The sequence below is a fragment of the Lipophrys pholis genome (genome assembly GCF_963383615.2).
Source record: "Lipophrys pholis genome assembly, chromosome: 6".
Lineage (NCBI taxonomy): Eukaryota > Metazoa > Chordata > Actinopteri > Blenniiformes > Blenniidae > Lipophrys > Lipophrys pholis.
Window position 1 is genome coordinate 28,478,112 of NC_137629.1, and position 24,950 is coordinate 28,503,061.

Genomic DNA, 24,950 nt, shown 5'->3' on the forward strand with positions numbered 1-24,950 from the left:
CTTCATAAGGTCTTCAGCTTTTAGTCTTGTGGATAATATTATTGTGTTGTCTGTGCTTTGGTGGACTCAAGGAAGAGTAGTTGTTGTTTAGGCTTCAGCTCATGGCGATCCAGGTAAATTAAATAAAATCAGGCTTCAAAAATATTCCAAAATCTCTATATTTAAAATTCCTGCCCCCCCCCCCCCCCCCCCCCCCGTCTATGGCGCCCCCCAGAGGAGCTTTGCCCCACAATTTGCAAACCACTGGCACTAATCATGCGTGTCTGTCTTCACCTGTCATGTCTTCATCCAACTTGAACGTGTCTATTCGCTTCCACGCGCAGATCTGCTGCGTTGTTTTTATTATAGTGGTGGTGTACCTTTATACCTACTGCGCTTTGGTCGTGACTCTGCCTCCTCTTAATGATGTTATCTCCAAACAACAAGACAAGCGTCTCCTCCAACCTCCAACTCCTCCCTCTCCACACAGCCCGCCCTCTGATTTTTTTTTTCCTCTAAATATGTGTGTGTATGTATGTGTGTGCGCACTAATGTAGTTCCTGCAGACGTTTCAGTCGCCGTCCGTCCAGCCTGATCCTCGCTTCTTCTTTCTTCACACTGCGGCTGCAGCACGCTTCATTTTCTCTCTTCTTTTCTTTGTTTTTTCTTTTAAATGTTTTTTTTTTTTTTAAAGAAAAAAAAATGTATCTTTTGACTCGCTACGACACTGTTATATATCGCTGACGCCTTTTTCTTTTTACGCACTTTAAAAAGCAATGCGGCTTGAAAGGACGTTGTTTACGGAAATTAACGGTCAAAGCAACAACAACAACAACAACACGGTGATTTAAGGAGAAGACACCGGAGCCCGTTGGGACAGGTAAGAGACTGTGGCCCAGTCCGGTTCGGAGCAGCATTAAAAGCAGTCTGATGTCATTTAAGTGACTGGGCTTTTCTGTGAGTCGATATTCAACCCACGCCTCGCATTATATTCTGTCTCCTTCCCACTTGCCTGTTGCGTGGACGCGGGCTGCTGCCGTTCAGTATGCGCGCAAATGCGCTTTTACGCAGTAATCACGTTCACCTTTATGATGCGACGGCTCTTGCTACATGAAGGTACAAATGATGCCGTGAGCTCATGACAAATTTCATCAATGATTTGGCTTCTCGAGTACAGGTTTGGTCTTAATCGGTCTTTCCGGGAAGTGAAGTGCAAATTTATAAACTACTATTGCGTTTTAACCCATTACACCTGCAGGTTGTGTCAGGTTATGTGTCTGTGCGTCTGCGGGATTTTGCAGGTTGTCAGCGCGTGAAGGTTGGGTCTTGTCCTTGTTTGTCCTATAAGAGGTCACATACACACACAGAGAGAAAGAGAGAGAGAGAGAGACGCCACCATGGCCTATTGTGCTGGAGCTGCGTGCATAATTATACTGTGTTCCATTCTGGTGAATGTATTGCCATCATCTTGGCTAATTTGAAGCAGAGCCTGTTGGGACAAGTCTACACTCCCTCCAGGTGTGGACTCTGTACCAGTCGAGCTAGTTTTTCTTTACCTAATATAAACACAGAAAAACTGACACACACACACACAGTTCCCACACAAGCACACATAAATTGCCTTGCACCTTTTTTTTATTTTTTATTATACCAATAAAACATTTACCAACATTTTAGTGGAAGTAAGAAATCAGAAATCAAGCAGTAACTTTATGTTGTGTGCTCTGCTGTGACATCTGGAGTCCTTCCACCTCTCTCTGTTTCAAAGCTGTATTATGATGAAACCTCCAGGGTGTGGATGCTTCACACACTTTCTCTGATTCATAAGTTTCAGGCTCGTCAGTGTGATCGTCTGCTCAGGCTGCATTGTGTATTTTGATGAAATAGTCCTGTTGTTTGGTTATTTAAGCTGGAGCTGTGGTGTTTTAATGGGCTGAAAGGATTACTGATACTTAACCTAATTACTTTGCTCCATCCGTCCAGGTTTCTGGCTTTCACTCCCACTGTGATTCATGGTTCGTTCACCTTGTGCTTTTTAATCAGTCACCTGGTCATTCATGTTTGGTTGGTTTGCACCAGACCACGTCACTCCTCTACAAAAAGTTGTCTATCTAATGAGCTGTAACACAGAGATTATTTAGGTCGCCATCACCATTGTGTTTTCACTACATGTGTCTTTTAACATGGAGATCAATGTGGGAGTGGAGAAACACAAAAACTCTCACAAGAAAAATCACAGATTTTCATTTCAAACTGAAGCTATGCATAGATCTGGACCCAAGTGGGTTTTTTTTTTATTTCTTATTAAGCATTAAAGGCAAAATCTCACATCGACTTCAGCCTGTTAGGAGAACTCAGTAGCTTTGAGGCACATTGGCAACTTTGCTTGTAATATTTTAGACGTGGTCAAATCAGCTGCCACATTTCTTTCAAACCGTTGTGGTTTGTCTCTCTGGTAGTGAGGATGAGCAATGTCCCTCTCTACTTCAGGGTATTTACATATAACTCTGAGACATTGCCTCACCATGAGTGCGCAGATAAATTTATGCATGAAGACGTAAAACATCTCCAGGATGTTGAACCTTAAACGTAGATTCATGACCTATTAGCGTGTGGCGCAGAGCGGAGGTGCCGAGTCAGCGGTTTGTGGAGGTGCCACCCAGGCTACACAACCAGCCATAATGCAGACGCCAGAGCTCCGCTGAAGGTTACGCTGCTGGTGGCCTTTTGGTGCACCGTGTTTGATGAGGGACGCAGTGCGCCGGTGTCAACAGCAGCCGCCCTCATCTGTCCTCCTGACGCTCCCCCCCCCAGCGCCGTCCCACCTACGTGTTGACCACCGCCCGGTGCCTGCTGGAGCCTTCCCCTCCCTGCAGACACCTGGAGGACAGGCGGCGGTGTAATGACTGCTATAACTAGGACACGCTATATTTATTCCGCTGTGCCGCATCCCTGCATACGACTGTTTATGCTGCATTGGAAAGGTCGCTCAAGTCCAGTAGTCCCTGATTATTACTGTACAAAATGTACACACTTGTGCATTCAGCTGGTTAAGTGAGATTGTAGTTTAGTGGTGTAGAACTCAGCAGTGAGAAGGACGTGACATGAACGATGTTCCTATGTATTCTGATTCTTTGGCCTCAAAAATAGCAGTTTTAAATTTGACAAACCGATCGGCAGCGTGGTCAGAGCAGGTTTTTAACCATTTTATTTTAACTAAAGTAAAGCTTTTTTTTAAATCGCACACACCTTGAAAGGCCAATTTCTGCTTTTATCAGCTCATGAATTGACTTTATGTCGGTGTCTCCCAGTCGGCCCTCAGTCGCCTCCAATTGGTGCAAAATGCTGCAGCCCATTTTTTAACAAACACATCCAGATGCCAGCACATCACCTTAGTCTTCTTCTCGCTTCAGTTTTTTTATAGGATTGAGTTTAAGATTTTACTCTTTGTTTTTAAAGCACTCAACAGCCTTGCCCGTACTTATTTAGCGGAACTCGTGACTGTCCGTCTCACTGAAAGGGTGCTAAGGTGCACAAATCTGCAGCTCCTGGAAGTTCCTAGAGCGAGGGAGAAACACTGGGGAGATCGGGCGGATCAGTTTCTGCCCCAAGACTCTGGAACAAACTGCCCCCCTGACATTCGCACCTTAACCGACTTTGGCCTCTTCAAATCCAGTCTCAAAACATATTTATTCAGCCTGGCTTTTAACACACAGTAATATGGTGACTTTTGATCTTATTTTATTTTGATTCGATTTGATTTCAATCTTGTTGATCTAGTGTATCTAGTGTTTCTACTCTTGTTCTCTTTTAATTCTTTTCTTTCTCATTTTACTGTCTGTTTTTACCGGAAAGCACTTAGGTCACCTTGAGCGCTCTAAAGGGCTTTTTTAAATAAGGCTGCTAGAGATCTTACCAATTTAAAAACATTTTAAATCTATAAATGGGGAAAAAAAAAAAGTATGATTTTTGTCAGTTCTGCACTTTTCAGAAGATTTTCTTATATGGAGCAAACGGTTGTGTTTACATGTGTTTCACCTATCCTTACATCTGTGTTGTTTTCCTAACACACTGTATATTTTGTCAGTCTCTGAGTACTTCCAACAAGTGTCCCGTTAAGATGTAAAATTAGTCTCAATCTTTCCACATGATTTACCTCCTAATTGTTTGCTTCAGTTTGTTCCACTCATGTATCTCTGCCATGGTTGTGTTGTGCAATATTGGATTTTGGCAGTAGACGCTTCATTACAAGCTTGATTTTTTGAAGAATGCCATCGCCAACAGAACCACTGCAGATTCGAGCGTTAAACATCCATTAAATGAGAGTCATGCTTTTCTTATTTCAGACAGCTTACGTGGCCTATTTTGTGAATTTCTGGCAGAAAATGATGGTCTCGTTTTAGGTCTTGGGTTGTTCATTATTTCATTTTCATCTCTACTCTTGTACTGACACCCACACAGAGAACAGTCTGAATTGACTTTGGTCTTTTCCTGATGTTTCCTCAGGGGAAAAATTGATCTGATTAACAAATGTAGAAGTAATCACCATTTAAATTTTGGTGAATTTATCACTGATTTAGCTTCTGAGGTTTAATCGATTATTATTGCAGCAGTTAAATTATCATCATTTTAGCTTTCTTGACACAAAATATCCATAGTTTTTTTTTTTTGTTTTTGAAATACAGTCTGTGATACACATTTTTTCACATAAAGATGAATTAATTCCTCCGAGATTACTGAAACATTTCTATTCTATTCCATCAGATCTTAAATAAAAAAAATTTGAAACCCATATTTAACTGAAATACAAAGCAAAAGATTATAAACCTGTTAAAAAAAAAGTTATCAGTTCTGCATATGTAATGCAAACACACTAAACCACAATATTGGACATGGCAAACATGACAAACTTCCTCAATATGAGGTTGTTGTTATAAGACTTTCTATGCTAAAACTGCATTCATTTTACAGCACGGCTGTGCCTTTGAGCCACAAAGCTTTACCTGGACTCAGTTTGTATGTGATGATTGTTTTATAGCATAAGAACATTAGCATTACGTAGTGGGAGTTGATTATCCTTCTTTTTAGTCACGACAGTTTTGTGGAACGTCGTGTTTATCAGCTCACACATCCCATATCGTTTTGTAACAAATACGTCCTGACAGCACATGTCTGTCACATTTAACACATTTACACATTATTCTACTGCTTCATTTCCTTATTTCTAGCTTCACATTGTCTTTCTGCAAACGCTCTGACAGAGGGAAACAAGGCTGGGTTAAAATGTTGGTGGATCGCTAATAAATTGCAGTCGCATACGTCAGCATGTCAAGAGTCATTTTTGGAGGTAGCCTGTGCAGTATGGAGTAAGGACACTGCAGCTTTCCAAGAATTCTTTGCAATGGCAACTCTGCACCATTCGGCATCTGGCATGGCGAGAGTGGGGAGAGGTGGTGGTGGAGCGTTGCTGGGGAGCATTCTGATGATGCAGTCTCGCATATTGCTGAGCTGCGTCGTCGGGATGTGCGTAAGCACAGGGGCTTGACACTGACGTGTACCTGAATGCAGGACAGGCAGAGCTGCAGGAGCAGCGCTTGCCTCGTCCCCCACCCCGGGGAAAGTTTCAATCGATCTGTAGATAGGGGAAAAGAGGAGGAGGAGGAGGCGGCCCGGATAATGGTTAGGCGGGCAAAGCAATTGTTGTACCTGCTCATCTCTCATTCCTGCCTCTTTGTTTTCAGCTGGGATGTGTCTTTGTTCTTGTGTTTAAAGGTGGGTGTATCAATTCGGCTCCCACCTCCCCGCTTTTACTTCCTTTTCCTCTCTCCTCTGCAGTGTTCTCCTTCTGGGCTGTGTATTGGCATGCCCACACACACACACACACACACACACACACACACACACGCACCATCGCTTCCTCCGTCTGTCTGCCGCCATCAGACGCTGCGACTGATGATCACTGCTCCAACGCCCTCTTCTCCTCCTCCTTCTCCTCCTCCTCCTCCTTCTATTATTATTTGCACTCCTCCTCCTCTCCTCATCTCGCCTATTGTTTATTCAGTTTCTGCATTAATGAGATACTGTAGTGTCAAGTTGTACACAGGACAGTCCTTCCTTGTCTCCTCTTCAATTCTCAAAGTCCAAAATTGCAGTTTGGACTTTGCTCTTTTCCGGTAAGACGTGTGTGTGTGTGTGTGTGTGTGTGTGTGTGTGTGTGTGTGTGTGTGTGTGTGTGTGTGTGTGTGTGTGTGTGTGTGTGTGTGTGTGTGTGTGTGTGTGTGTGTGTGTGTGTGTGTGTGTGTGTGTGTGTGTGTGTGTGTGTGTGTGTGTGTGTGTGTGTGTGTGTGTGTGTGTGTGTGTGTGTGTGTGTGTGACCTCACTGGTCATTATCTGTATTCACTTAGTGCGTGGACACGTCACTCTGCTCCCTGAGTGTGAGCTGCACAGCAGGCTGTGTGCATCATCCTTGCATCATGCTGCACTGCAGTCCAGGCTTTTCTCCTTTGTGTCTGCGAGCAGAACGCCGCTGTGTGCCGTCAGCTCGGAGCTTTTATGCAGCTCGAATATGAGCATGTGGCCTGTCATGACTCTGCTTGTACCAGTGAAAAAGCGAGAGGAGCAAGGATGGGCTCTGTGAAGGGAGGAGCCCTGTTTCAAAGTGCCCCGTCATTGGTCAGCGACGTGCTCTGCCTGCCTGCAAAAGTCAGTCCGATTGGCTGCGGCTTTGCACTGAGGACAGCAGCTGCAGTTGTATAAAACTACTCTTTCTCTTTCTGCCCGGCCTCTCCTCTTCCCACCTCTTCCCTTCACATTAATAACTGGGAATCATCAGTGTCGCTCACACACGTGCCTGCCTGTGGCACCTCAAGTACGCCACTCCTCTCTGTAAACTGCAGCATTATTTATGTCAACTTATTCAATTACTTTCTACTCTTTGGAGCTCACTGGAATTGAAGTGACGTGTGTCTGTCCTCTCCTGCAATCTCCCTCCATCTCCCCTCTCTCTCTCTCTCTCTCTCTCTCTCTCTCGTATCACTTAATCAAGACTTAGCTTGCCCTTTCCTGTTCATTGTTGCCTCCCTCCCTCCTATATGCTCTGCTCCCCTGTTTGTTTGCCTTTGCTTTCTTCTCTTTAGCTCCTTCCACCTCCCTGCCTCTTGGACCTCAAACCGCTCTGTTTAAATCCGATTGGGGTTTTACGTTTTCATTATCTCTTCCACTGACTGCTGTATTTTATTTGTTTTCTAAATGTTTTATTCTCTGTTTCTATAATCGACAGCAACAAGCAAGGACGTGCAGTGGAGAGGTCAGTGAGGAGGATGACAGCAGAGGAGTAAACAGCAGTAAAGGAGGAATGAAGAAAGGACCTGAGTAAGTGAACCAAGTGGATCTCCAAAGTGCCTACTGCCAGGGTTCGTCCGCCGAGTTTGCTGGATTACAGCAGGACGGGGCTCAGTGTTCAGCCTTGAATGGACGCTATATTTCATCCTGACAGCCACAATCGCCCATCCCACGTTGCCGAGTTGCAGTCCCAACATACCCTGGGCTGAGCCGCCACCTTGTCTCATCTTTCCAAGGATATCATCGTGTGGTTCTGCCTTTTTTTTATTTATTTATTCTTTTTTGCTCACCGGAAATCCCCTTAGATCAGCAGCAGTGGAACCACAGTGACTGCCTCGGCCTCGGCCATGTTGACGTGAATGTAACAGTGACTTATAGTGGGCGCAGGTTGATACAGGTGAATGCAAGGACACTCAGCAGCATATCCTAGCATGCCCGAGTGATGTCCTGAAAGCATTTTCTTTCTTCTTTTTTTTTTTCTTTTTTTTAAACGTTCTTCGTTGGAGACAGAGCTGGCCTCTGCCCAAAGTCAGTCCTCTCTATCTCACCCCAGTGAAACTTCAGCTGCCACTTTTCCCAGGAAGAGCTAATAAACATCCCCCCAAAATACACAAACCAAAAGGACCTGCTGCTGATTTGCACTGAGGAAGAAAAAAAAAAAAAAAAAAAAAAACGAAAATAGTTTGGCTTCTCCTTCCCCTAAATTTTTGTCTGGAATTTTTCTTTGAATCACCGTGAGTCACGCTCGCCCTCTTGACAAACTTCTCCGTCCATTTGCTCGGCGTTTGTGAGCGGCTCTGATGGCGGTCAGCATGAGCATGGGACGAGACACCAAATGGCTGACCTTGGAAGTGTGTCGAGAGTTCCAGAGAGGCACCTGCTCGCGCTCCGACGCCGAGTGCAAGTTTGCACATCCCTCGCGGAGCTGCCATGTGGAGAATGGCCGAGTCATCGCCTGCTTTGACTCACTCAAGGTAACTGCAACAGACATCACACACACATCCGTCCCTGACGTATCGCAGCTCCAGTTGTTCGTTGTGCTCCGTGTCAGCTCAGGAGACATGTGTGGTTTTACGAAGTGCCTGCTTACAGACAGTTTCATACAGTATTTACACAAGCTGTTTTTTTATTTATTTATTTTTTTTTAATTTATTTTACGTCTCTGAGATTTGTGATTGTGGGACTCAGAAAGTAACATATTCTTATCATCAAAATCTAAAAATCTGTTTGGATTTGTTGATTATACCAGTTGAAGGAATCTGTTGACCTGCTGCCGCACAGTTTAGGTAATGACTTTCAATTAAAATACTTTTTAAAATTTTCATTTAGAAAATATTATTTTTATCATTTACTTCTGGATTTAATGCCTCAATTTGTTTTCTCATTTTAGGTGAATCATTTTGGGCCACACTGTGTGTAGGAAGGGTTGCTCAATAAATAAATAAATACAATTATGTGCGGAACATTAGCCCCTGTCCTGTTTCAGAACAGCGATATGTACGATATGTCGAGATATTAAACACAAATCAAACTTGTTCTGGCTGGCTGTGGATCAGCCGGTAAAGCAGGTCGTCCTCCAATTCAACAGCTGATGTTTTGACCCCCATCTCGCCATGTCCGTGTGTTTAAAGGTGTTTGGGCAAAACCCTGAACAATGGTGAGAGGACATATAAAATGCTTTGTGTCTGCAGATCAGTGAAATGTGCTGTCTAAGAAAGGTCCTTTTACCATTCACTCTTTAGTTTGATGTGTGATGTCAGTACAGAGAGCTTATGAATCAAGTCCATGATTATGTCCTCAGATATTACATCATGTTATGTACTTGTCACAAAATTGAATATCAAATGACTGAAACAAATACTTTCTTTAACACCAAACAGTTCTGTCAGTTGAGGTTTGAGATGCAGCGGGTTGACGTTGATGATGGATCTTGAGTCATTCCTCCTCCATTTCTTTGTCATCATTTGGTCAATCTTTAAATGGAAACAGAGGTGTGGCTCGTAACTTTCACAGTCAAAGCAAATTAATGTCCAAACTCCCAAGGCTGCACATTTCTTAAACGTCAAAGCAAACCTGTCAGCCAGTCAGAATCAAGGATTGGTGGGACAAAGACACGAGTGTCTTTTGCAAAATACACACTTGGAGGGGCTTTCGGATATCACAAGATAGTTGCTGTTTAACCGCTGGTCTCAGGTGTAGTTCCAGGTAAAGCTGCTCCGTTGGTTCCTCGAGTGTTGATGTGGGCTTGTCGGTCGTGCCGCGTCAACATCCCTGCAGCTGCTGTCCTCATCCTCTCTCCTCCACCACGCAACCACAACACTACAACACCGCCGCTCCCACACTGTCTGCCAACTCATGAGGTCTCACTCCCGTTTAGAGAAGCTTCACTACTATCAATGACCAATTATCCTCAAAATCAAGAATAGACCGTTGCTGTGATGTGTGCACGTCTTGTTTTCGTGTGTTGATTGCGGGAGATTTTAACTTCACGGCTTTCCTGCAGAGAAAATGTGAGATCCAGACAAGGGGCTTTCTGTCTGAGTGCAGCTGCTGTCTCCTCGTTTATTGAGTTAGAATTTATTATTCAGCCATTTTTCTGTGTTATGTCCTCCAGAGCAGGGGGGAAATGGAGACTCTGCTCTCAGACAGACAGACAGAGAGAGAGAGAGTAAGAGAGAGAGAGACAGAAAGAGAGGGAGGGGGGGGGGGCTAGCAACAGCACAGGAGTGCGTACCCATTGGATAGTTTGATCTTGGTGAGTGGCACGGCTGTTTTTAGCACAGAGAAACAGCCTGGCTCTTTACTGGCTGCATTGACAGGAAAACGAGGTGAGTTGCTTTGTACCAAAGGCAACACAGAAGTATTAAAGGCCACGTTTGGCTGTATGAAGCCGGGGGGGGGGGGGGGTCACGTTGTTAGTTTGACACAGAGCTGAAGCTGGTGACAGTTGAAAGTCACAACAGTTTGTTTCCAGGGGTTGCGAGAGGGTTGCAGTCTGGTCAATATGTCACCAAACACCTCCTGACGGCGGCGTTTCAGTCGCTGCTTTTGAACGACTTACTTGAAAAAACAAAGAAGCAACATGCACTGTTCCCAGCGGAGCTGCTCCACAGCATCACTCCTTCCTCCTGCTCCCCGCTCACCCCTCCCTCCTTTGTTAATTTTATGGATTTATCTGCTAATGGCTTCCCTCCTCACCATCCCTCCCACATGTGGTATCTCCTGGCCGGTCCAAGCCGACCGCTGTCGTCCCTCCATTAGCTGTCTGTTCGGTCTGAACCTGCTGCAGGAGAGGGAGGAGGGGAGCTCGCCGCTTGGTTCTTTTTACCTTGTTAACTGGATTGCTGCTGCCATCTCAGATGATTGGTGAGGACGTCACATCTGCCCACCATCCTACTTTTCAGCAACGGCGAGATTCATCAGCAATGTCACCTTTCAATGACATCAGTGTAGGCCTGCCACTAACCAGATTTAAATTATACGTTAGTCCTCTAAATGCTTTCTGGATTATTCAAATCTTTTTGGGGTCTATAGCGTCAAAAGCTATTAGCGTCTCCCACCGGAGTCATTAGTATTCTAGCATTTGTATTAAGAACTGAACACGTTAGACACTTGAGGTTATTGCCATTTGTTTTGCACATAGTGTGTGTAGAGTTTAGCAGTCTGGATTCATGGTGAGAATGTCCTTGGTTTGAGTTTAGGTTAGGCTTGGGGGACTTTCTGTCTGGGTCTTGTCTGATTGTCGCTCTTGTGGTGTTTGCTCTGCGATGGACAGGCGACCTATTTAGAGTTTGCCTTCTCTAATAGTCAGCTGAGATTGGCAATCCCACAACCCTGAATTGGATAAAACAGAACAGAATATTAAGATGGAATCTTTAAGTTAAACTTTAAAATGTATTTAATTATTCAAATGATTTCTTTTGCCGTGGATATGTGAGCGTATAAGTGAGTATGACGCTGCTCTGCTGTCCTGAGCGTGTTGGATCTGCTGCTCGATATCCACTTACAATTCAGTCCACAGAAACTGCACTGAATTACTGCTAAATTATCCTTTAATTTTCCTCTGGAAAAGCAAAATCCATCCATCTTTTATGTCCATTTCATCCAGAGTGGCTTCACTGGTGATTTGAAGCTGGGTCCCCGTGATCAGCAGCTTAGACCACATTATCGAAATATATGTTATGGCTCGACAATGAACAGCCAAGTATAGCTGCTGAATTGAGAATTCAGCAGACTCTTCCTTCAGTGATGTGCCTTTTTTTCATAATGCCTGGATCTGATTGTATACTCTTAATGAGTCCCTTAAATCATTTACATTGAGCTTAATGAGCAAGACCTCAGACATCCATAGAGATATCCATCTATCTTCTTAACTGCTTTATTAACCTCAGGGTGGTAGGGTTGTTTTATGTAATAATTGTCACATACCTGGACCATTTAGGTTAAGGATACCAATTTGTTTGTCCCCTTAATCTAAAAAAAAATGATGTGTGCCACAGTGCAGATGCAGTCTCTTGTCAATGAAAGCATCAACAGTGTGCTACTGTACAAGCAGGGACTTTTTCTGTTTTGCGTAGTGTGTTGCCATGGCGACCAGGAGATCCCTAACCAAATACTCTCTTCAGTACCACTTTTCAGCGGCCTCCCCCTCTACCCTGCATTTGATGGCTTTTTGTAAAGGTTGTGGATCTGCACTCGTGTTCATTTTGCTGGAGCACGAAATCAGACAGTAATTTAGTCACAAGTTTTTGTTTTCTGAAGTACACTGTGAATAAAATACACCATGAGAGTCATTAGTACGTACTTTTCTTTCCCTCCATGTTGTAGCATGAGTGCCGGACTCATGGGACTCGCTCTTCAATTCATCCCTAAACACACAGCCCGCTGACGCAGCGCTTGCTCGCATCTCCAGTGTAGGCGAGTGTTTGTGTAAGCCTGTGTACCATCCTGATGGTTTGTTGTGCGGCTGCATGCGTGCGTGTATGCTTTGTGTCTGCTGTGCGAGCTTGTGTGGATAGATATTACTATAGGAGGCACTGCGGCGGTTTTCTCTTGTCTGATACGGTTCACCTGCTGCTAAAGCCTTTATTATTTGCCCTCATCTCGGTGCGACATCATCCATCATCCATCATCGTCAGAGTCTCCGCACCATGACGTCAGTTTGTCTCCACACTTTTTTTATTTTTTATTTTGCTTTGCTCCAGTGCTCTGCATGATCACCCAAAGCGAGCTGCTGTGTGGGCGTGGTGTGATGACAGAGCGTGTGGCTGACGCTCACTGGAGGTAGTTTAGCGAGCGAACGTCTCATCTGCAGGAGCAGACAGCTGCCGTCGGCCCGGGGGTTTAATGAAGACCGCAGTTTCTCCTCTGAGCGCGTGTTGACCTGCAGTGTTCCTGCAGCACCATCTTCACCTTCCCCACAGTCTGGCTGCGAGGAAGGACACTGCTTCAACGACACTCTGTGGCAAAATGAATTGCTTTGAAGACAAATGGCCTCAAAATGCGATTTAGTTTGTCAAGGAGCCAAAAATGACAAGTAAAGTGGAGTGTGAAGAATTACTTTAGTGTGTGGCCACGGCAGCCCAAATTAGTCTATGATCAAAACTCCAAAACAATAATTTGATAGTGGTAGTGATGCTGGATCATGGCTGCATTCTCCTTCAACGCTGAACTTTTACCCTTCATGTAAATTATGCAAGAATGGCTTTTTAAAATGTATTACCTAAAGACACTAGTGTCTTACGCAGATGACGTGCAGTTATTCTTGCATACTGAAGTATGTTGCAATGGTCGTGACCTTTGATTCAGTGGAGATCATTGTGCTATCAAACTTACTGTAGTTTATGACGTGCGTCTACTTCACAGAGGAGCACCTATTAAACTCACAGGACTGCTAAAATCACACAGTTTGTTGGAGCCTTAGATCTTTTATTTTAGTTTTGAAAACGTGCTCGGTCAATTATTCAATTATTAAATAATTAATCTAACTTTGTTAGCCTGAGGTTTTCCCATTTGGTGTCTACAGAAATATAAATTTGGATTATAGCTTCAGTGATCTGGTCATGTGATGTACATTGTTAATGTGCTCAATTCATCACCCAAGTTGTTACTGGGATGTGGACTCTGGAAATAATGTTTAGAACCATGCCTTAGTGTGTTATTTGTTTTCACTATAAAGGCCATCTGTGTGTACGGATTCACAAGGTCACGGCCATCCAAACTGTCTGCTCTCATTGTGTGAAGTGTGCGAGTGTTTATTTAAGCATTCAGATACGAAGCGATAGGCCTCGACTTCCCACAACATCCCATCAGCAGTTGACTGGCTGTACAGAGACCGTGTCCTTAAAACACTGTCCGTAAAATTCAGTTCACCTTCAGGATGTGGTGTGAATAAAATGTAATACGAACCTGGAGATTCACGTGTTATGTTAGGTAGCTGCAAGGTGTTTTATATTGGATCTCAGTTTACTGGGTTGCTATTCAACCCTGCTATTAAAGTGCTAGAAAGAACGTCAACCATCAATCACTATTTTTCAATAATAGGTATCATTACAACAAGGAAATAGAAAATAAGTGAGTCTCTTTTCCATCTAATTATTTTCTATTTCTTCCTTAAATGACACATTGCAAGTACATGTGTTGTATTTTTGTCCCATGCTGCAAAATGTTTTTGTTTTTTTTTCTTTATGGAAAATGAATTGTTGCTTGGCCTGATGTCTCGCTGAGACAGACACGGATTCTGTCCCACAGGGCGGTGGGAGCTGAACATATGTTTTACCTGCAGCTTTATCTCCTGTCACTGTGGTTTATTTTCCGTCCGTTCCTCTGTGGAAAGTCTAAAGGAGCATCAAATGACTCTATTAAGTCAAACCAAATAACTGTAAATTAAAAAAAGGGGGTGGGGGGGTGGGGTGTTACAATTAGTTTTAATCATGTAGTTCTGTGAAAACAAGAAGCAACTTTTGAAAGACAGCCAGTGGAATTACTTCATATCTGCTCAGATCAGATCAGAGCACAAACCCAATGAATTATTCAGCACAAGCTCTTTGGGGGCTTCATTAGTACTTTATTTCAACACAATTTACAAGACATGGTTGTTAGGGGTTTGTGAATATGCTCTTGGTTCTTTATGTTTAGTTTAACAAATTGCAGTGTTGTGTGAACGTGACTTTCCGTGCAGCTCGGATCAGCTTCTGCAGTAAGAACGGGAGCTTATTATTTTATAATTTTCTGTTTGGTGTTAGACAGCCGTGCAGACTAAAGTCTCAGCGTCACACCGTCTGCCTCCCTCTCACCTCCATCTCTCCTCTCTGCCGCGTCCTCCTCAGGGCCGCTGCACACGAGAGAACTGTAAATACCTGCACCCACCTCCGCACCTGAAAACCCAGCTGGAGATTAACGGGAGGAACAACCTGATCCAGCAGAAGGCCGCGGCAGCCATGTTGGCTCAACAAATGCAGTTCATGCTGCCTGGAGCGCAACTGCAGCCCATAGTGAGCAGTCCACACTAATGCTACCACTCTTCAGTGTTGCAGTATGGGTGAAGACATGTAGATATTTACATTTTAATGCTCCGTTATGAGAGATTTAAACATCCAAAAGCCATTTCCTTTGATAATGATAAATATCTGAGTATTTTATTGCTGCTCTATATGCCTGTTGTTATCTTTTCCACAACTCCATTTCTCTATCAGGAAGAAATTGGGTAAATGTTATAGTTTGCATTTGGAACATGAAGCTACTTGCTTTTGCTTTCACATCAGATGATTTTAAATATGTGAAATGCAGTTAAAGAAGATGGCCTGCCGCTATATTCAGCACATTTTGTAATGCAACATTTTTTAATATAAAAGCCCAAATTATTTCATATACACAATAGCCACTTTATTAGGTACACTTGTGCAAAATGCTGTGGTCCAGCGAAGCAGTCTTTCACTGAGAGGCTCTCATTTAAGAGTTGCGAAGGCCAAAATGTTGCAGTCACAGCTCAGTATAATACGGTTAAGCTCAACACCACTGTAAACCACCAACCTATAAAAAGGGGCTGTAATATCCAGGCTCAAGTTCAAAGAGTAGCATCGCATGGCTCTTGGTGGATTGGCATTGTGCTTGTTGTTGTAAAAATCCCAAAGTTCTTGTTATGTTACCGCCAAATCTCCTAAAGCTGACGAAAGCCCAGCCATAAATTATCTCTCCCTTGTTTCTGTGGCGCTCTTCTTCTCCCAGACAACATTCCCAGTGACGCCCTCCCTGGCAACGAGTCCCACGATGGCATTCAGTCCCTATCTGAGCCACATGGGCCCAGCAATGAGCTTGATGCCTGAGCTGCTGCCCAGCACTCCCCTGCTGGTTCCTGGGAGTCCCACCGGCCTTGCAGCCATGGGTAATGGCACCTCCACGCAGAAACATTTGCGCACAGACAAGCTGGAGGTATGCGGCCTGCGTGCGGTTGGTGTGTTTCTATGTTTGGCCAAAGTATGATGGAAGGTAAATGTTGATCGCTGCTCCCGACGGCCCCGACAGGTCTGTCGAGAATTTCAGCGCGGCAACTGTACGCGGGGTGAGAGCGACTGTCGCTACGCTCACCCTCTGGAGGCGGGCATGGTGGACTGCAGCGAGAACTCGGTCATCGTCTGCATGGACTACATTAAAGGTCGCTGCAGCAGAGACAAGTGCAAATACTTCCACCCGCCAGCTCACCTGCAGGCCAGGATCAAGGCTGCCCAGCACCAAGCCAGTCAAAACACAGCAGCCTTGGTGAGTATTTCTTCACATTGTGATTGGAACAATATGTGTGAGGACTTTATGTGTTTTCCCCCCTCAAATAAATAATATTCAAGGCATTGAACATGTTGACGTGATTGCGAAACTTCACTCAAACACACGAACACCTTAACTGTAAACCAAATTGCCTTTCAATACATCTACTGGACAAAAACACTGCTGCTAAATAAAAAGATTTTCTTCTGATCTGCTGAAACAATAAAGGATCAGAGTGTCACAGTGACCCCAAGCATGCTTCAAATGTGAAATCATAATGTGGGGATTATGTTTTTCATGAATGCCTGCCACATGGACGTGTTCGAGCCAAAACACTCGGTGAAGCACAATACATGGGGGAAAAAAGCCTGTTACACAATCAGGTCCCTTTCCAATGCTAATTGAATGCAAATTATAAACAATTTAGAATACGATGTGTGTCTGCTGTGATAATATATACAGGCAATTGTATGTTGTCGCTGTATCTCTGATGTTTCATTCTGCACAAACACCTCATTGGTTTTGTTGCTACTGTTGGTCACCAGTGACTTTGAGTTGACTATTTAAACCTCTGCAAACTGATGACATGAAAAATGTGTCTCCAGAACCCTCCACTGCAGGTAAATATTCCTGTATGAGCCCCATTGCAGAATCAAAGCAATAGCATAGTGCTCTTGGCCTGACCTCCAGGTTGTCCCACACCTCTTCAGCTCTACTTTAACATGCAGTGCCCTCTTGTGGTGGGAAATAACAACTACACCACTGATAACCAATGTGGTTCTGGAGAACAAGAGAAACAAAAGTATGTTTTTTTTTTGATTGTTCCCCTTAGGGGAATTGTTTATTATAGTGTTTAATTATTTATCTACACTTCAACCATGCTATTAATAGATAACCATAGGTACGCACTCTATGAGCAGCTTGTTGTCATGGTGTGGCATTCGGCGAGCAAGCAGGGGTCAACGGTCTTGCTGAGGGACTGTCAGGATGAATCTGTCACCACTGGGATTAGAGCCTGAGAACCTCTAAAGCAGGGTATTCACCTCCAGGCTTTGTGGGCCGCAATCCTGCATGTTTTAGAGTTAAATAGCCCTGCGCTGAAGCCTGCGTCTGTAATTTATCAACCCAGTTTCAAAAGTCACTGTTCCACCATTGCCGAAACCCGGGATCGAACCAGGGACCTTTAGATCTTCAGTCTAACGCTCTCCCAACTGAGCTATTTCGGCTGCGGTAAACGTAACATACGTGTTTGTCGTTCAAAAGCTGAATGATGACACATTGTGTAGGAACGCAGTCTGAAGAGTCCACATTAGTAGTACAGCTGGTGTTGCTTTCTAATCGTTGTATTGTATGTTAATCTCTGGTTTCCTTCCTCTGGGCCGCTTCCTGGCCAGACTTTGCCACCAGGTGCCGTGCAGCTACCAAAGAGGCAGGTCTTGGAGAAGAGCAACGGCGCTGCTGTCTTCAACCCCAACATGTTCCACTACCAGCAAGCCCTGGCTAACATGCAGATCCAGCAACCAGCCTTTATCCCCACCGGTGAGTCACTGGACGATGTTTACCGGCCACACGTTTAGACGGGACCCCGCATTTCACGGTCCAATTTCAATATTGGCCAAGAAATGCAGGCGTCAGACGCCCGGGTAAGACTGTGTGACACAGCGAGTTACAGATAACCTCATTGAAGCTGCTTGACTTTGCCCCTTGACCTCTACTCACTATCTGCTGTGCTGCTCGCAGTCACTCAGATTCAATGAGAAATGAGAGTGGAACGTGGATGGCGCCTTAAAGAGCATTAGAAGACACGTGTGACACAGTTTGCTGCTGGGAGTCGTGGCTGCATGCGCGGTTCCTTTCTCTGGTCAACAAATCTGTGAAGAAACAGTAACTGAAAGGACCTAAAGCATTTCAGACGTTAACTTTTTAAAAAGCTCTGCGACCAAAACATTCGCTTACTCTTTGTATGTGTTCAGTGTGTCGTCCACACACAGTTAGGATGCTGTTGTTCACTTCATCTTTGAAACACCAGGGCATCTGTTACCCCCACATCAAAAACAGTGTTGCTTTCACTAACGTAAACCTGCAAACCTGATGTTCCTACACCAACTTGTTCTTTAGCTCAGCCTCCAACTTCCCGTCTGCTCTTTCAGTTCTCTTTTTACGTACCTGTGTCTGTGCATGTAGTTACAGATATATGCTGTGTGTGTGTGTGTGTGTGTGTGTGTGTGTGTGTGTGTGTGTGTGTGTGTGTGTGTGTGTGTGTGTGTGTGTGTGTGTGTGTGTGTGTGTGTGTGTGTGTGTGTGTGTGTGTGTGTGTGTGTGTGTGTGTGTGTGTGTGTGTGTGTGTGTGAATGAGAGCAAGCGAGAGAGAGAGAGAGAGCGCATCTCTCTTTTCCCTTCCTTTTTCTTTTGTTGTTCAATAATTTACAATTTTCATAAATCTATTTTCTTTCAGATGTGGAAATTGAGATATGTGGCTATTCTAGAAAAGGAATTATATATAATGCTGAATTGCCACATCTCTGGGCCATGCACATTATTATTGTGTTACAGCCTGGAAACGTCTGATATGTGAAGACACACATGCTGAACGGTTCTGAAAGTAGACATGATCCTTTATAAGTATTTGAGTTGTTTCAAAACAGGTTTTAAATCACCTTATGCGGACTTCCTTAAATAACCTCAACGAACTGAGCGGCCATAGTCAGACTTTGTTTCAGACGAGCCAAACCCAACAACAATTGCCTCGTTTTATTTTGTACCTTGTTTCCTTCTGAGTCTAAAAATAGCAGCTGCCACAATTCCAAGGAGCGTCATGCCACATGCTGTTGGGCGGAGCTTTGTTTGACAAGTGAAGCAAATTCTACGTGCTCATTAAACGGATTGCAATTCCACCCCAACCAGTCCGAGGGGGGAGTTATGTAATAATTAATCACAGCGCTTGTGTGCGCGCCACCCTGAAAAGATCCAGTTCGGTAAAACTGAAATGAACTCAAAATGGAAATAGGAAGTGGAGCAAATAGAGTTTAAGGGAGGCTGTTAAAAAAGTAAAATGTGTGTTCAAGTGACAGCAGGTAGACTCAGTAAACCGTCAGCAGACACCACAATCTGCTGCCTCACACCGAAACCAGTCTGGAAACCAGGTTTATAGTGACATTTTAATGCTAATTAGGATCCACTGTGAAGATTGTGAACCGTACCAATGTGATTTGTGCAAATTGACATCTCTTACAGTTGTAATATCTGTAGTTATAAAGCTTTATAGTTACAAACAGCAAGCCTCGTACTTTTAATGAGAGTCTGTCTTTGGCTGGGATGTCAGAGTTTTGGCTCTTCTTCTTGGTTGGTCGTCGCTGTGATCCACATTGATTTTAGGGGCTGAATAGGGCAATAATGCTCATTACATTGAAAACGCCACTGTGTGGCGAGCCTCTCTGAATGACTCAATACACCATCGTGTGGTGTGAATGTGCATTGCAAGACTTTGTATGAAGGCAGTATACTGTAGTTTTGTCTCATCCGGCTGATTTTTTATTGATTTACATTCCAAATGTAACATTTTGTACGTTTAAGCCAAGCCTTATTTATTTTAAATTGGAACAAAGTGCTCAAGACTTGTATGAAAGAAATTAAAATGGACAAAGGGAGAGCTGACCACACAGTGGGCACTTCTCTCAAAATCTAACTGGACTTTAAAAAACAAAACAAAAAAACATCTCTGGTCCAGATTGTTAGTATATCTGCATATACCTGCTCTTGTTTGTCTCTACACTCTTGGGCCTTTTCCTTTTTTCAAGTTTGCCCTACCTGAGTGGATTTCAATCAGTTCGTGCAGCAGGACTGAAGGTCAAAAGAAATGAAGGTGACAGAGAGAAAAGAAAAGGACAAAGAAGAAGAATTACAGGTTACTACTGCGGAGTAGTCACAGTTCAAGTTAACATACAAGCCTTTAGGAAAGTTATCACCGTAAAGTGCTTCACGCTTGATATTTAAACCTTAATTAGTTTAATGACGTTACTTTTGGCGTCTGTGATACCTTCTAATTATCCAGTTATTCCATCACAACAAATAATATGAGCTTCATTGTGGAATGTTTGTTGTTTGCGCACTGAGCTCTGACGCAGACTGTGAATTAGTCATCTTAAAACATGACACACACACACACACACCCACACACACACACACACACACACACACACACACACACAAACGGCTGCTCTCAGCTGTAAACCAATAAAATGGCTTAGCTCTTGTCATCTTTGGGCTCCAATCACATACATGTGTAATAAGAGATATATTTTGTATTTTAATCCGTGTGCTGGCCATGTGTTCAGCTCAGTGTGTATGTGACATGACTACATCCTCAGATTATTAGTGTAAAAGAATAAACAGAATCCTCCTGATTTGAGGCATTTCAGTATTTCAATGCATAGTAGACAGAATTGCTCCTAAATGGGACAGTTTGTGAACAGAGACCACAGTTGTTTTCCAGCAGCTGCATCACTGAGTAACATGCCGTGTGTTCTGGGTCATTTGCTCCCTTCATGCATATGCTCGTTCATTGAATACAATTATCAGATATTCCTGTCTGATCAGATTGTATGACTGCCTTGTTTGTTTGACATTTTGTTGTTGAGGACTACATTTGACTTTGTTTTGTTTTGTTTTTACTGGTTGGCTGATTAAATATGTGATTTTTCTTTATCTCTTACTTTCTTTTGCATGTGTCCTGATACTTGTTCAGGTTCATCCTGCCAATGTCACTTGAGTTGTGCCATGACTTTTGATCCGACCACATTTTGCCATGGTAATCATAACATACCTGTTCCCCCTCCCCCTCCTCCCCTCCCTTCCCCCGACATCCTCGTCCCCTTGTCTCTCGTCTGACTCGCCTGAATAAAAGTTCCCATGATGCACGGTGCCACCACCTCCACTGTTTCGTCGGCCTCGACCCCAGTCACCAATGTTCCTTTCGCTGAATCTGCCGCCTCGAATCAGGTTTGCTCCTTCATTTCGGCTCTGGTTATTTTTTCAATTTCAGTTCTGTGGCGTCTTGAGTCGTGTGCCGTCACTTTTTCACCTGCTTGTTGTGTCATGAGTGTGTGTTTCGTGGATGTTTCACCCGTTGGCTGTGTGGTCGGCAAATAAAAACGGTTTATCTTAAGAGGAATCTTAAGAGAAAACCTTTTTTCAATTCCCCATGTCACGGTCTGCTTTTAATTATCACATCTGTTTCGTTTGTGTCGCTTTGTCATGTGTGTATATATATATATATATATATATATATATATATATATATACACTATGTCCATTTTAATTTCTTGAGCACTTTGTTCCAATTTAAAATAAATAATATATATATATATGGGATGGAAACCTCTATAATTTAAATAGTCTTTTTTTTTTTTTATTAAAATTTTTTTTTTTATATTTGATTAGAGCATGGATTGACACAACAAAAAGTCAACGGGATAATTTTATAATCAATCTGCACACAATCCTAAATACCACCCAAATATCCACGTTAAGGTAAACAATATGTATTGTTTTGAGATCTCAGCATGACTGGACGACAAGAACACAACTACAAACATCTTAGCGTGACAATTAACATAAATTAAACCAAATCACGTGCAACTTTTAAAGTGTTGAAACAGTTTGCAGCTGTGTGTGTGAAGGCAGCAGGGCTGTTTGCCGTGTTATGTAACGCCCCCCGACAGCCTCTGGAGCTTCATTTGATGCTTTTTTATTTATTTTTTTTGCCGCGTTTTTTTTGTTGTTTTTTTTTTAAATTTGCAAGAATTTAGAAAAGCTGTTTTACTGACATTATTCCTCTAAGCTTTATATTTTAGGATGGGAACAAAAATGAGTAACCAAAACACTTTATTTTACATCAAATATTTTTAGATATTTTTGTTGTTTTAATATGGAGCATAGTTTGAGTATAAACAATCATAATAACTGACTTGTACTGAATGTATTAGGAGCTTATGTGTCATGAATACTCGTCCACCCGCTCAAACCATGGAAGGATTACCCCCCCCTCAAAAAAACCCCCACAATGTGCCTCATTCAACTTTCATTCTGTACATTTAATTTCACACAAAGTGATAATGATTTTAAGCCAGTTTTCCTAATATTTTTCCTATTATAGTCCAATTTTGAACAGTTTTTGAGATCCGTATGCAATAAAAGGGAATTCAACTCATGCTAATTAGTTGTCTTGTAGTACTTTATATACGGTCTGCATTTATTATTATACTTGTGATTTTCTACTCCAGCTTATCTCAAGTTTATAATTAATCTCCATTGCGCTTTCACGATTTCAGTTATAAAACCATGTGTTCTGATAAAATAGATAGATAGATAGATGGATGGATAAACTTTATTGTCTGCCCCAAGCAGTGACAGAAGTTTTTCTTTGACAAGGCCCCAAACAATAAGATGCAACACATATAAAGGAAATATTAAAGGGAAACAGGAAACAGTAGCCGATAAAAAAATAAAAAAAAAAAATATATATATATATATATATATATATATATATATATATATATATATATATATACATAAGTTGCTACTTTTACCCTCCACTTCCTTGCAAAAGGAAAGCTCCTGTGGGGAAATGGCGTCTTGTTTGTCCCCCATATTTCTCCTGCTGCTGTCCTCTATAGGAGAAGCTTTCAGAACCACTGGACCGATGTCGGTCCAGGGAATTACATTTTTGTTCAACACCCTGCACTAGTACAATAGTGTGTGTTAATAAGTGCTTCCCTTTTCCTTTCAGTTCTGGTTTCTCATTTAGACGACTTTTTAAATGTATTTACAGAGACGTTGTTAATCATTTTTGCCTTACATCTGAATGAAAAACCTAATTAAGAGGAAATGTTCATGAAACCTTTTTATGAGGTAAGGTGCAGAAAGCAGGAGGTTTTGGTGACTGGGCGCTTCAGGCAATCACTTACATTCAGTATCTATACCCATTAAAGCATCTTCAGTCCGTCAGTCCTAAGTTTAGTAAAATAGTGTCTCCGTGATGCTCGTATGATGCCGTCTGACAACAGTAGGAAATGTAACTGTATTTTTAGCTTGTAGAATAATCTTCATGCGTTATGAGCAGATGATTCATGACTCCTCTCTCCTTTCTCTCTCTTCCAATGCTCTCTCTATCCCTCCCTCCCTCTCTCTCCCTCTCTCAGTAGACCCCTCGGAGCTTCTGACTTCTGATCCAGTGGAGCTCCAGTGCGTTCCCATGGAAACTCATTTCTGTCCCATCCCCAAACTGCTGATGGCGGCTCCAGTGGCACTAAACTCAGTAAGCCTTTCCCGAAACCCCAGTTAAAGTCGCTGAAACTCGCCCCCTCCAGCAAACATGTGCCTCACCTACAGTGCACGCCGACTGAGTGACGATGTGAAGCTTCCCACGCGTTTTTTAGGACAGCTGGGAAGTTGCGACGGTTCATGCAATACAAACCTGAACGTATTATTGTTGCTTCAAAGCAGCCACCCTGATGCATTCTGACTTGATCAGGCTGAGCAATAGAGCCCCCCCCCCCCCACAGCCACACACACACACACACACACACACACACACACACACACACACACACACACACATTCAAGAAATTAAAAAAAAAAAAGAAGCCCTTTATGGGTTGGAGCCATCACATCACATGAGGCCATCCAACATATTTGACTGTTCCAAAGTGGGACACCATGAGAAGTTCAGACTATTAGAGCAGCGAACGGACCTGCTGCTGCTCTACAACCACGACATGTTGTCATAATGAAAGCGCGTCCCGCGTCATACAATGTCAATGTTTCAGGAGGATGAACAAATGTAACATTCACGTCGTACCATGAATACTCAGTTTGCCGTCATGGTCCCGTCTCACCTGGACAGACGTGATCCAGGGCTCATGTTTCATTTGTTTGTGCCTTTCATTTCTCTGCTGAGCTGCAGAGGGGGCTTAGTTTCACATTTGAATAGGGTGGAAGAGGGTTTATTGATTTTAAGGGAGCATCAGTTAAAAAAACCAACACATTGTGTACGCCTACAGCCACTACTGGAAGTCACTCTACTAACTGCAGTGGTTTCAATTTAAATTTTATTCACAAATTTTTTGTGGGATTTATTCCGTTTTTGTCCTGGTTTCATAGTCTGGTTCATTGTAGCAAATAAGGCATCATTGTTCTGTGATGCAATAACCTTGAATGCTAGAAATAAAGTGAAATTTAATTACATCACTATTACTATTATGAGTCAAGACACTTTTCTAGGCTCAGAATTATTTTTTTTTTTTAACATATTAAAAAAAAAAAAAAAAGTCTTTAAAGCTCTAATTACTGTATATCACTGAATAATAAGTCAGCCTCGCCGCATCAAAGGATTGAAACGGATCCATTTCTTGAGTCATGATGTTTGATCTCCTGTGTGCGGCTGGTAGAAAGGTCCTGTTTTGTTCTTCATTTGAAATCTGAACCGCCAGTCTCGTCCCGATCACTGAATATCTGTGTCAAAAAACACTTCTTTATGAGTCTGACCGAAGTTCACAGACTTGTATAATTGGCAACCCGAACACTGTTACGCCTGATGTCAATTGTTGCAAAAGATGGAAGCTCGACGTGTTTCCTGGTATTGTGCCTAAAGTCTATTGTATATGCAAGGAGCCCCCCCCCCCCCCCCCCCCCCCGTTTGACGCAATACCCGACAAATGTCCCCCTCGATTTTAAAAAGGCAGTTTGTTTGTGCAACTATCTCCATTCATGCGGCTTTTAAATCAATTATCTGGCACAATTTAATTTTTAATTTTTTTGTTGATGTTTTTCGGCTCTTCAGGGAGAAAGCTTAGAACTTGAAAATGTCCTGT

The 24,950-nt window shown here is 43.0% G+C and overlaps 1 protein-coding gene across 2 annotated transcripts; it reads left to right on the plus strand.

Annotated features, from left to right (window-relative positions):
- Nucleotides 1-479: 479 nt before the first annotated feature.
- mbnl3 (muscleblind-like splicing regulator 3) lies at nt 480-23,708 on the plus strand. 2 transcript variants are annotated; one of them, XM_080465418.1, is made up of 8 exons: nt 480-859; nt 7,259-8,294; nt 14,649-14,813; nt 15,547-15,750; nt 15,844-16,077; nt 17,475-17,619; nt 20,984-21,078; nt 23,280-23,708. In XM_080465418.1, the coding sequence occupies exons 2-8, from the start codon at nt 8,121-8,123 to the stop codon at nt 23,280-23,282; spliced, it is 1,020 nt and encodes a 339-aa protein (XP_080321544.1). In that variant the 5' UTR covers nt 480-859; nt 7,259-8,120; the 3' UTR covers nt 23,283-23,708. The 2 variants fall into 2 exon arrangements, with proteins under 2 accessions (XP_080321544.1, XP_080321543.1); XM_080465417.1 differs by lacking the exon at nt 20,984-21,078.
- Nucleotides 23,709-24,950: the final 1,242 nt, after the last annotated feature.

Coding starts and splice junctions, on each gene's coding strand:
- mbnl3 (XM_080465417.1), top strand. CDS start 8,121: ATGGCGGTCAGCATGAGCATGGGACGAGACACCAAATGGCTGACCTTG. Junction 15,751..15,843: donor TGCGCACAGACAAGCTGGAG/GTATGCGGCCTG, acceptor CGGCCCCGACAG/GTCTGTCGAGAATTTCAGCG. Junction 16,078..17,474: donor GTCAAAACACAGCAGCCTTG/GTGAGTATTTCT, acceptor CTTCCTGGCCAG/ACTTTGCCACCAGGTGCCGT.